This window comes from Lethenteron reissneri, chromosome 33 (genome assembly GCF_015708825.2).
Source record: "Lethenteron reissneri isolate LAM-NWPU_2019-01 chromosome 33, ASM1570882v1, whole genome shotgun sequence".
Classification (NCBI taxonomy): Eukaryota; Metazoa; Chordata; class Hyperoartia; order Petromyzontiformes; family Petromyzontidae; genus Lethenteron; species Lethenteron reissneri.
In genome coordinates this window covers 6,629,504-6,642,881 of record NC_083811.1, presented here as the reverse complement: position 1 = coordinate 6,642,881, position 13,378 = coordinate 6,629,504, and the positions used below count along the sequence as shown (strand labels likewise).

At 39.2% G+C, this 13,378-nt stretch overlaps 1 protein-coding gene across 9 annotated transcripts in view; it reads left to right on the top strand.

Moving 5' to 3' along the window:
- Nucleotides 1-13,378, top strand: part of LOC133350269 (neuron navigator 2-like) — a 97,307-nt gene that overhangs the window by 21,955 nt on the left and 61,974 nt on the right. For all 9 annotated transcript variants that reach the window (XM_061564436.1, XM_061564437.1, XM_061564442.1 and 6 more), the window contains exon 6: nt 11,516-11,654. In XM_061564436.1, coding sequence (XP_061420420.1) covers nt 11,516-11,654 — 139 coding nt within the window. The remainder of the gene's footprint in view (nt 1-11,515; nt 11,655-13,378) is intronic.

Here is a 13,378-nt window from a genome sequence, read left to right as displayed (position 1 = left end):
AAGCCATTGCACATATGCATTTGGCCCTCGTGTCCCCTTGCTCCACCAGGCATATGGTGAGAACCAAATCGGCCAGGACTTGCGGCGAATCGGCCCGCTTTAATTATCACCTCCCGAGGGTCTGTCACGGTTGAATGTTGAACACAGCTGCCTGGTGGCAAGGTTCTATGAAATATAGTTTTCTTCACTTGATTAGTCCTGATCATGGTGAATCCTCGTACAAAAAAAATATAATGGTTAAAACGCGAGCGTAATGCAGATAAGAGTACGTTTCGAAGTGCGCACGTTAACGGTAATGCCGGCGTTCATTCGCAAAGAGTGGAAATTGTATTCCTCGCTTTTGTTATTCTTGTTTTTTGTCTCTGATTGTATACTTTAAACAAGTAATATTCTGTTTTCAAGTATTTTGGAAATTAGATCAATTCATGGTGCGTTCTGTCAGCCACCTTTACTGCACTTACGTAAAAGTTGATGTCCTCTTTGATGACATCAGTGATGATGACGAGGCCATGATGACTAACTCATGAGACGTGTGGAGCAAAATAGGCTCAAGCGTAATGACTTTGGCATGGTTTGGATTTGTCATCACCCTTGTACATGTGCACTTTAAATATTTATCTCTGTGCTATAGTGCATGGGTATGGCCAGCGTGAAAGAGCAAGCTCAATACTCTCCAGAGGCACGTGTTGGAGGCCTTCTGCCAGCAGGGTCACGAGCAAGACATTTCAGGGTTGCACCTTAATACAATTATAATGCTCGGACTCATCTTCTTGGTTCTTTCGGTAAAGTCACGTAGAAGGGAAGTAATAAAATAATAAAAATAAAACATAATAAAATAAAATATATTTCATATTATTTTATTTTATTATGTTTTATTTTAAAACATAATAAAATAAAATATATTTCATATTATTTTATTTTATTATGTTTTATTTTTATTATTTTATTACTTCCCTTCTACGTGACTTTACCGAAAGAACCAAGAAGATGAATCCCTGCAGTCACGAAAGCTTTAAATCGATATTTAATGCTCGGACTGTTTTGTTGTCGAGTATTATCCATGATTATGATATTAGATGGTTATTGTGAAGAAGCAAAGTGCTGTTTCTTATTTTTGGGTTGTTGGTAAAAATGTATATTAAACAATGAATGCATCTTTAGCATCAAACGCCAGTCTGATTTTCAAGATCTTCCGTATATTTTTTATTCAAACTTGATTGTACTTATGTGTTTAAATATTTATAACGAAGTATGTATATACAGTATATATAACCCCATGGATTATATGAACTAATAATAAAACTGTAGGGAAACTACAGCCGATATTTTATTTCTACTGTGATGTCAATCGTACAACAGCAAAAGATATTAATCTCTTGTCGGGGTTTGTTGTTTTTATTAACTGGAAATGAAAACTACTATAATCTGTTCTTTGCTGACTTACCTGGTTTGTCGAAAAAAAGTGAATTTTTTATATCTACCACTGAACGTATGTGTGTTTAAAACTCGTTCTCATCTAACAACAAAGCACATGTGGACCTTCACTGATTGCATCTCAAAATCCAAAGGGCACTTGCAGAAAATGGAGACAAAGCAAGCGTGAATAATTAATGAAGTTAATTTCACGACATTACACCATTTTGGTATCAAGGTTCGGGATGTTTTTAACCATTGAGTTAGGTGCAAGAAATTTGCGACTGATTTATTTCACAGGTTTGAAAAAATAAATCTCCTTAAACAAGCATTTGGCTTTAAACTTATGAACAGCTCTAATATTCCAAAATAATTATATTACAAAATTAGGTATTCAGCATTGCATATTTGTTATAGCTTCATCTATCCACTAAGATGATCAGATACCCATATTTGAAATATATTTGGATGGCTCGCATGATATGAACTGGGTAGGGGTATAATGACGCATCCATTAATCAGCTCATATCTATTAATTGATACATGCTCACAATACGTGTGTACAGATGAATATGACAGACGGAATAAGAAACGGTGCTCATGAGAAAAAACGAAAAAAACGATTCTTGAATCTAATCATGCCCCATGGAGTTGCCAGATGCTCGATACTAGTATCTGGCAACCAGTAGAAAATGTTTAACAAGCCTGACTGCCGATAAGACCCAGAAGGTTGTACGTGTGTATGTGCGTTGAACATCTTTCAAAACCGTACGTAGCCAACAGTGCTAATCGGAGGTGCGGGGGAAGGACAACAAACTAAACACAAAAATGAGTTCTAAATAAATTAGTTTTCCATCTCCATTTAAAAGGGCATGGTTCCAGTGGCTCCCTAATATCGGAAGAGCGTTCCAGACGGCCGCAGAAGCACATTTTAAAGTGTGTGATGCAGTGACACTCTTTGTTCAACGGCTTGTCAGAGTTTTCTTACTTAAACAAATGCTGTTGGATTACTTTTGGTCTGGAAACTCAATAAGCTAATGGGCTGAACTTAGTTTTTGTTGTTTGTGGAAATTCATAATGTAGGTCTGTTTATGTATATTTATGCTAATTATATATGTGATATATACGCTTATGCTAACGATGCAACCACATATGCACAACAATAAGAAACATTACCTGTGAGGTAGAAAATAAATAATGATTGCATCTAATCATGACCATAGATCACACTAGTTTATGGAATCTCCAGGGGATGATTCATTAAACTGTATGTACTAAAGTTGTCAAGCACTATCTGCGTATGACCTCATGTGCAATGGAGGGTATCTGGTTGCAGAGGATATAGGTTGTTTAATCATTTATTTTCTGTGGTGTTGGAATAGATGAGGGAGTTATTAGGAGATTGTTGGAGCAGTAATAATAGACAGTTTGTGCTTGAAGATAAAGAAAGAAAATTCGGACAGAATACAAAAAATGTCACGTCCAAGGTGGATTTTTTGTTTATCTTTCTGGGAAAAGAAGGAATTTGAAAATACCATGAAAACGTCTGAGATTTATTTTCACTTCTATATAGCAGGTCACATTTTAAACTCAAAACTTACCACCAACTATCACCACTAAAACAAGGTATGATGTTGCATTTTATTTTACAAGAATACATTAAAAAAAAGCAGAAAATAAGTGAAAGCTAGAAATGCATTTGATTTTACAAGAATACATTTTAAAAAAATCATGAAATAAGTGAAAGCTAGAAAAAAAACCAGACACTCTACATGTCAGACAGTAAATGTGGGTCTGGTCCAGGCGTTGTGTGGGGAGTACACCAAAAGCCAGTGTCAGAGTGGAGCATTGCGGTTTTGCAAGGCGCTTGCTTTACTGATGGCAAATTTTGTGATTCCCAAAGTGCCTGCGATACAGGTGCTGGCCGGTTGTAGTTGCAAACCGCAGTTATTGTCTGCAGTCCTAAATTCCACGACGGCTTACAATCGAGTTATGCTGTTACATAGTCATTTGTGTACGCTTTTTAAATCCTCTACGGTAAGTACACAGAAACAAATACATAATAACAGCTTTTTAGCCAGGACTGCATAATTACGCTTTTTGCATTCTGTTTAATGACTTGGTTATAGCCAAGTGATACAGCCCACAGCATTATGTAGACCAAAGTTGTTTTTTTACTGGGGATTAGTATAATTAGTAAAGTGCTATTCTAATGAGCTAATTTAATGGAATTGCGTTGAATGGATCATCTGCATGGTATTAGTACCTGTGCAGCACGAACATTAAAAAATGTTCCTGTACAGTTGTTATAGACCATTTTTAATATATATTTTTTGTTCCAAATAAATACATATCAGTTGCACGTAAAAGCCCTACATTTTCAGTTTTAGCGCTCTACTGCCATTGCTGCACATTGGTTTATTTTAGCTCAATGTGGCATCATAAACCCACTGTTCGACAACAAAAAACGTACATTCTTCGTATAGTTGAATGTAAAAAAACATTATTTACACATTGTGTTTTTACTTCATAAACCATATGCAATCTTGGTCTCCTTCGAATACATGTGTTTTCCCTGAAATGAAAAGCATGTACCAGAATGGCGGTTTTCCAGAGATAAGATAATGAATGCTGTGCTACCGCTGTCCTGCTGTCTAATGGGATGCCATTATAGTTTGCCCAAGGAGAGAGTGAGAGAGAGGGTGAGAGAGAAAGCGGGTACTGTAAGTCTAAATTGTTCTCATTTATATGTCTAGACAGAGTGTCGTCTTTTTGGGCACAGCGGCCTTGTGGTAAGAGACTCACGTGAATGGACGTTCTCACATTTGACTCGGGATTAACACATTCTATCGTGGTAGTTTGCGGTTATGAAATTTGGCAGCAATACATGTCAATCTGCAATTGAATGTTGTACATCACCGGTTTTTTTCTGTGATGCATATTTCTGCAGAAAAGGGGCAATGGTGCACGTTTATTTTTTTTTTGCTGAAGATCAGCACAAAGCTAAAGTTTTAAAGGTGTAATATTAACTTTGAATGTGACAAAATTATTTGTAATGGGTAATTTGTCGTAAATATGAAATTTTAAAACTGTATATACGGTACATCATGTTTCCTTTCATTGCTTTCAGTATTGCTTCATTCCCTTCTCTTCTGCAAAACATGTAACTCACAAAGTCCTTCATAGTTATTGTCAGGCTCCCTGAATAGGTTTTTTTATTGAACAGCTTCATATAAATGTTATGTATACAGAATAGATGTAGGTTTTTATGATTGAACAATAATGTTTTCAATCGGTGCATCTTATTTGCTCTGACATCCATCTGAAACATGCACATTGGCAAGAGTAGACATTGATATCACACTCAGAAACAGAGGGAGGAACACATGGAACAGAGAGCAATTTCAAAATGATGTCATTGACAATCAAAAAGAGTGAATAGGTATTCATATTCTTAGGTTTTTTCGGTAAAGTCACGTAGGTAAAAAATTCAAATTAATAAAAGTAAAATAAAAATAAATAAAAATCACGACGTTTCGGAGGCAACACAAGCTTCCGTCTTCAGGTGGAACCGTCACAGCACGCTTGCTGTATCAAGTAAATGATAAAACAAGCATGCTGTGCCTCCGAAACGTTGTGATTTTTTTATTTTACCTTTATTAATTTAAATTAAAAAATTTTACCTACGTGACTTTACCGAAAAAACCTAAGAATATGAATCCTTGCAGTCACGAAAGCTTCAAATCTAGAGTGAATAGGTGTGGGGCAGAACACGTCACTGGACGAGATTGACGATCGCTGGACGAGACTGGTGATGGAATGGCAGCCGAAGCAGGGAGCACATTCCAAGAGATGACCACCGCAGAGATGGAGTGCTGAGATCAATTCGGAGGCACAGGCCTGAGATGAATGGTGGACTGCGAGGAATGGTGATGGCGTGGGGAGACCTTCATCCAGCAGTGGATTGAATAATGGCTGCTCACGATGAATCACATATGCTGTGTATATAAATTATATATATAATGTATTTCCGCGTGGTAGTGTTGATATGGGCAAATGGCTTGGTGGCAGCTCAGCTTCAAGGCATCTATCATTGGCAAACGTTCATTTGGCTGCAACACCTGGCACTCCCAGATGGCTCAACCCTGCATAGCTTCAAGCTTTTTTTAGGGCTATGCAGTCAGTGTATACGTGGGTCTCCGAGTGCATACGTACACAATACTGTACTGTGTTTACACATCGTATATATCCTTAATCTAATTAAATGTTCCACATTTTAAGGAATAATCTCACTGAAGCAAACTGCTCGTCTTGCCGTAAGCATCGTGTGAAAGGATGCTGGCAGACTTTTGACGTTTTAAGAAGTTAACTATAATGCAAGGAAGAACTTTTTTTTGTGAGAGATACATTTTTTGAGCGATGATAATTAGGAAAAGCTCAATTACAAAGCATGAAACCCGGTTGGCTTCCTTTCTGCACAATCAATGGGTGGTTCAGCCTCTATTTGTAATTGCAATAATGACAAAGTGAATAAAATACATGCTTTATCTGTGTTGTTTTGCATGGCTTCAAGGCATGGCATTAATCATCTACCAGTGCTGATAAGCATTGTCAAGATTTAAGAACCAAGACCTCCCTGGCAGGAGGAACGGAGCTTAAAGGACTTGTTTGTAATTTGGGATTTAACATAGACAGTAATTCTTCCTTGCTGTGCTCCTCTTATGAAACTGTTGGGAGAGGTATGATAGACATGCAGCCTTGCAGCCAACACTGCTGACTACACAACTGTGCATTCCTAATTGGATTTCTCAAAGAATTTGGTCTTCAGATGTGTGCCAGAGTGCCAGCGTCAGCACATGTTTTTGTTGGAGTGTGTGCTCTGTGTGCTACCAGCAAGTACAATAGGCAGAACTAACTCACTAAGAAGATCTACATATGGCCACTGCTGCCACCTGTTATATAGAAGCTTTGCAAAGGTAAAGGTGCAGTTCTGAAATTGTATGCTCTCACCACTTCTGCTAGAAGGACAGCCACTATAAGGACCTTTGCAAAGTCCCTCGAGGGGGTATTTGGCCTGTTCTTGCACGCTAGCCAAACATCTTTGTCCTTAGTGCCGCACTTTTAGCGACCACACGTGACCTGTTGATGGATTAACTGTGGTGTACCCATTTATTCTGCTGGGTGGAGAGTCGGCAGCGTTTAAGAAACGTGCCCATTGTTTCAACTGGTGCTCCAGAATATCAAACCGGTGAACTCCGGTGTGCCAAAATGTCACCATGGCAGCATCCCTATGTAGAGTATATCCAAGCTTTTGTAGGATAAATGCTGCATTGACTTTAAATATGTCCGTGAGGGTGGCTGTGGTCAGCGATTACTACCCAAAGCTTGCTGTAAAGACCATAACTCACCTTGGCAAAGTACTCGGCAAATTCATCATTCATCAAATATGAATCTGGTTCACAACAACATCACTCGTATGCCTGTTGAATGATGCTATGCTGCTTCGTATTTATAGTGGAAAGCAGCAGGGTGAACTCTGCGGACAGAATACCAGCCTCTTGAGTCCAAGGGTCACTGATTTAAACCTTCACTCCACTCCCTAGCTTCAGGGGTGGGCACAGCTAATGAAAGCACTATGTCTTGTGGGAGTTGGTGTGCTGTTGAAAATGTTTTCCGCTAAAAATGTTTTCGGTAACTGCCTCATCTGAAGAGCAGAGTCAATCTATAGTTTGACTACATTGGCATTTGCATTCATGGATCTAACAGGAAAACAAAATTAGTCAGTTCTTATTTATTGAGGAGGTAACGTTGGCGATTGCTGTAATTGTGATAGAAGCTTGTTAATTAATTAACGGGTGACTCTTTCGGTTGTGAACATGTGCTTATACCACCATTACTGAGATGTCCTTAATGCAGCATATTAATCACAAGAATACATTGCAAGGTGGCCGATATTTCCATCTTTTGACAGGGTGCTTGTTTCTAATTAATTATATTTTGCTTCAATTAAGTCTAGCCAAATTAATTGCTTGGGCTACAATGCAATGAGATTAATGTCCAAATTTCAGACAGGGCTGATGAAATGACTACTGCCATTTAAACATAGGATTTCTCGCATACCCAACAGCTGCCGCTGATAATAGGAGCCGCCGGTAACAGCACTGTGGATAAGAAGAGTTCTGGTGAATATAAATGAAACTTAACGAGGGTGGAGTGTTTCCACGTTTATTATTGGACTACCCTGAACAAGTTTTTTTTCCACAATTACAGAACCAGTTCTGGGGAGGTATGGTCAAACATCCCACGTGACCAACACGATGTGCGAGGTCTACATCCAGCAGTGGACTGAAAATGATAATTATTTGAATATTAATAATATCTACATTTGTTGAGTTTCTGCCCAGTAGTGGGCCACACATTTTTGCGTGGCATAAAAAAAGTGTCATTATTTAGTTTGGGCATTATTCCAACTGAGCCAGGTGTACACGGCAATTTGATTAAGAATTACCTGGCCGATAATGGACACAGTGCTAAATCCTGCAAGAGCTGCTTTCTAAAGAGGCCAGTCACTCACCATATGACGAGTGCAAGTGCTGCCCTCTCTCCTTCCTCTCCCTCCCCTCCCTCCCTCGTGTCATCAGAGACAAGGAGACATGATCTCCAGATTTTTTTTCTATCTCTGCACAGTGAGCACATTTAGTGACCAGAATGATCCGTTTGCAATTTGGTGGGCGTTTTAGTTTTTCGAGTTAAAACTAGAGCATGTGGGTGAGAGACATCGGCCACATTCGATGATGATGATGCCCAATTTTATACAAGTACGTTTTGAACGGACTGTGTTTAACATATGAATGAGTTATTGATATAAATACAAAATTTAACTTCAAAATAACCAACACGACAAACCCACGGCCAATTTTGGTATCCCAGTCGAATTAACGCATTAGCTCACTGCAATAATTAATAAGGTAATGATTTATAGATTTTTACTGGAGCTTTCATCGTCCAACTTAACCATTGCTTTTGTGAAAAAATGTGCAGTGTTCAGTAGTGGCAGGAGTCCTCTTAAACTGGGTTTGCACAAATCAAAAAATCTCACCACGTTCTCCATTAACACCATCGCCGTATGACAGAAAAAATATATAATAGGATTGTGCCGTAGTGTATTATATATCTTTTGGTTTGGGCGGCAGTGTTAATAATGAACATGGTGATATTTTTCTTATTGTGCGTGTGCATCACTGCCGACACAGTACCTTGTTTTTTTTCCCATTATCATTTGATTATATTGGGTAGTTATTATTCTTAAACATGTAGTGCTGCCTTTTGTGCAAAAAATGGCCTTGTTTTTTTATTCCTCCAAAACATTCCATCCCCATTGAACGGCTTTTTATGATTAGACTCTTTATTATTATTATAAATCTAGTATCCATGAGGTGGGGTCAGAACAGCTATGCATGTCGCTGTGCCCAAAACAAGGGTAATTCATTCTGAAAACAACACAATTAGGCGCTCGCCTGGCCCTTAATGAGATCACTTATGGCATTTTGCATGCACTCACTGCCCCCCCCCCCCCCCCCCCCCGTAACAGAGGTGGCCTACTCTATACACAATCTCCACGGTAGCCGTGTAAATGGAACATTGACATTAGCCTGCCTGGCTGCTCTGTCGCGTATGCGGAATACTCGCCAAACGTGGAAAGCTTCTGCTTCTTTCTAAACGGCGTCGTATGTTTGGCTTGATTGTAATGGATCGGTCGTCTGCATTTCGGGATTTGGTTTGGTAACAAAGCGCTCGTACCGCTAACAGACTTCACACATAATGTGTAAGAAAACTGGCGTTTTAATGCCTTGAAAATTGAGATAGAATGGCGGTTCGTTTGCCAATGTGGAAAAATGATGGCTCTGATGCACTTCGACATAGCCAATGTGGCAAGTCGGTCAATTCCTCATTACATCTGGGCTGCTGCCATTTGGTAATGGTTTGCATACTGCACTTGCAAACCAGAGACCACACCGGTTCGATCCCCTGGCACGGTAGTTTAACAATGGGCTAGTTGATTAAATTCTCCCCTTCCACCCCAACTCTGTCCACCAGTAGTATAAATGGGTACACCGCAGTTCGTAGATGTACAGGTCGTATGTGGTGAGGTGGATACTTCGAGCTCTTTCAAGACGCTTGGCTAGTGTGAAAGAGTAGGCCAAATAGCGATTAGAGGGGCTATCTCAACCGCCTTCTCCTAGTCCATCAGTGTCAAGAGCAGGAAATTGCAGGGCTGCACCTCTACCTTTTAAGCTGGAGTCAATATTTACCCCTATTCCATAATCATGGAAAAGGCGAATTGAATAGAGTATGTTATTGAGAACCACCTCGTTAAAGGGGAGGTGGACTATGGAGAAAATTTAACGAAGTACCCCTGAAGTCACACAAAGTATAATTGAACATGTTTGCACTTTAACAATTGAACTATTAAAGTGGTTTTGACACCGTCCTATTTAAAAGAATGTTGTTTCTCGATGAGCATGACAATATAATACCATGTTCCTTATAACACTAAATTATTTACATTCTAAGTAATGTTGTAATAGTTGTGAGCTGTTATGATTCAATTGCCTTACCCATAAACCACAACACATACCATAGGCAGGAGGGAAATTGAATGTCAATGACTTCTTTCATTACAAAGCCAGCTGTAGAATGTGGAACTTTTACATACAACATATTTATATTCTTTTCACTTATAATTGTGAGAAAAATCCCGTTTCAATTCAATGAACGATTGTATTATTCAATCTCTTAAATATTTCCGTACATCACATATAGTTAATTATATATCGCAATAATTTGTATAAGTAATTGTTAATCATTTAACCACACAGGCCATTGTGTGTGTGTTTAGCCTTTCATTATCATGTGATTAGTAGCAGCATGCAGATGACCACCCACTGATATTGAGAGACAAAGCAATTCCTTTAATCAAATTAGGTGAATAGTTAGTTGTTTTCAGTCCAGTTAAAATAAATAGATTAACTCATTGTGAGTGCACTTTGCAATAAGGTTGTGGCAGTTGAAATACTCTATTTGCGTGGAGATTGAACGTACATTGCATGAATAATGCAATGTAAAATGGCATTACATGAATGGACAACAATAGAAATGAAATTAACGAACATCCATCAGGCGTTAATTGAGGCAGCCTGCAGCGTGATAGATACGACAAATATATGTTTGTACCGAAACAGTGCACACTCTGTGGGGATTATATAATAAAGGTTTTATCTCGCAGGTTATGTGCTTGCTTTTCATCACTTCATCAAATGTGAGGCGAAAGTGTTTTTGGTGCCAAAATAATCCAGGGGATGGAGAGCAATAGTGTGAGGCGAGAAAGCAAGGCCCTCTTTTTTCCCGTTAATAAAACTTCTGCTCCAGCGACTTGGGGGAAATTGGACGCGGCGACGCTGCGCAACAGATATTGGGCTTAGGCTTTCGAGCACACTCTCCGTGCCGGAATAGACAGGCCGATGTATCTCGTGTGTGTGTGTGTGTGTATACCTGCTGTGATATCGCATTGTTGTGGCGCTCTGGGTTTAATTGAGGCACATTTATTTTGTGGCAAACGATTTTCTATTCATGAGCTCGTGCGATTCTAAGACAAAATGCAATTCAACGGAATGTGCATGTCGAAGAATACAAATTAGGAAAATCACCCTTTGGGGGGAGAGGTTTTGTATGTTCCTTGTAATATTACATAAATGAATAGGTGTTACATTGTTAATTTTCAAGTAAGATTTACAGCATCACAGTGTTGCGCCATCGTGATAGAATATTGCCATGCAATTTGTTTTTATTTTGCTGTCCAAAATTGTTCAGTACCAAGAAATAAATATGAATTTAATGCTGCTGCAGCATATTGTAAAAAGACAGTTTTATAAATGCTAATTGATTTGAAGTCATATCTTTCTGGGAAAGGTTCAAGCATTTCACTTGGAATCATGTTTCCCTCGCCCATAGAGAATTGTGCCACTTGTGTTGTGGTTTCTAATGTGTTTTGTTTCTCTCTCTCTCTCCTTTCCAAATCGAATGTTGTGGTGCCTGGCCGCAGCTGGGACGACGATAGTTCAATCAGCAGCGGACTGAGCGACACCATCGACAACGTGAGCACGGACGACATCCACACCAGCTCCTCGGTCAGCTCCTACCCCACGACGCCGGCTACCGCTCGCAGAAAGGGGGAGGCCAAGGTGAGAACCCAGCACCAATTAGTTCTCCGTCTAACTAATACGTCGGTGCTCGCGGCGAAATGTTGTAGATCACAATAGATTTTTGGGTGAGGCCCAAGCACTGATCTGTCCAAGTTTTAATCCTAAGTCCCTTCGCCGCCTGACAGTTGATATCCTGACTTTTCCATATTATCCTGAAGATGCTTGGCACGGTTTCAAGCGAAATGTCTTATGCAATTGCTACGTTTGTTTGTGAGAATTGTTATTCAACGTACCGGTGACCTGAAACAATAACAATTGGGCCGTTAAAAAATGTAGTTTGGTTGGCTTTGATGAAAATAATTGGCTATGTTGGGTGGTGGATTCATTTACGATATAAATTTGACCAAATGATTACATTGCATCACCCAAAGTGAATTATTTAATCGTAATTATTTTATATTATCAGCCTGTAACTTCACACTTCTGGCCAAAGGCCTCCCCCATTTTCGTCCATTCCTTTTTTTTTCACTTTCTTAGTTGCTCTTGTTCAGTAGTTTGCTAGCCTCAGAACTCAGAATCAAAATATTTATTTATACTTGAGGAATCCGATGAGCTATAAAACTCAATTTTCTCTCTGATTTCACCTCACCATCTCTTCCGCCGTCTTCCTCAGCTTCTTTTTCCATTTTGCACGTCATTCAATGTGTTGGTGCCGGCTCATTGGAAGTGGCTGCCTTCCCGCTTGTCGGAGGTTCCTCCTCGTGCCTCCCGAGTCATTGTCCGTCTCGGAGAGCGAGTGAATGCTGTACACGTTACAAGTCGAAATTGTTGTTAATATTCGTTTATTATACTAATAGGGTTTTTCCCCTTTTTTCCTGCAACCAAAACTGACACCTTTTGCAAGGAATCATGCTTACATTAACCACAATACTTGCAGTCAAATGCAAACAAAAAACAATACTCTGATAATTTATGCATTGTCTTTGAAACTGATTGGTCCACACCAGAGACAGCTTTCTTTAGAGCCTGTAAGCATGATTCCTTGCAAAAGGTGTCAGTTTTTGTTGCCAGAAAAAAGGGGAAAAACCCTATTAGTATATTTTGGTACTGGCAAAGGAGGTCCCATGATATATTCGTTTATTTTGTCGAGCTCTCAAAATGTTTTTTGCCAGCTTCCACTTGCCTTCAGTGTTGTATCTCGTCACCTGCAGTATTTTGTATATTCAGAGTGTTGGAGTTTTTTTTTATGTTACTTTGGGAAAAGGTTATTGCTTGTAAATGTGGATTCACTCTTCAACACACCGGTGGGCTAAAGTAGTGAACTATTTGTCTTTTGTCAACGTGACACTTTTTTAATGATTGGCCGTGTCGGGTGGTGGAGGGTTGCAACACGTTTATAAATAACGCAATCTCACCCAAAAACCTTTTTTATGAATAATATTGGTCGCGAAAGCCTACGTGTTAAACTGCTTCATTTATTATTGAAAATACATAGTACAGTACAGTTATATTATGGTGATCGCCACACTACTTTGTATTCAAGGAAAGGCAATGGGGATGATATGTAATAAGGGTTGGCTTGATGGTAATAATGTCAAATCCAGTATCTGCAATGCACACTTCCACACCTCGAAGAATATATTAAATTGAGTGTATCACATTTTTTAATTAACAGCCTGTGTGATATGTGAGGCATTGCAGCTCAGGTGCCAACCCCACTTGTGTGCCAAACCTAACATGAAGACAGTATATGATGCCTGCCT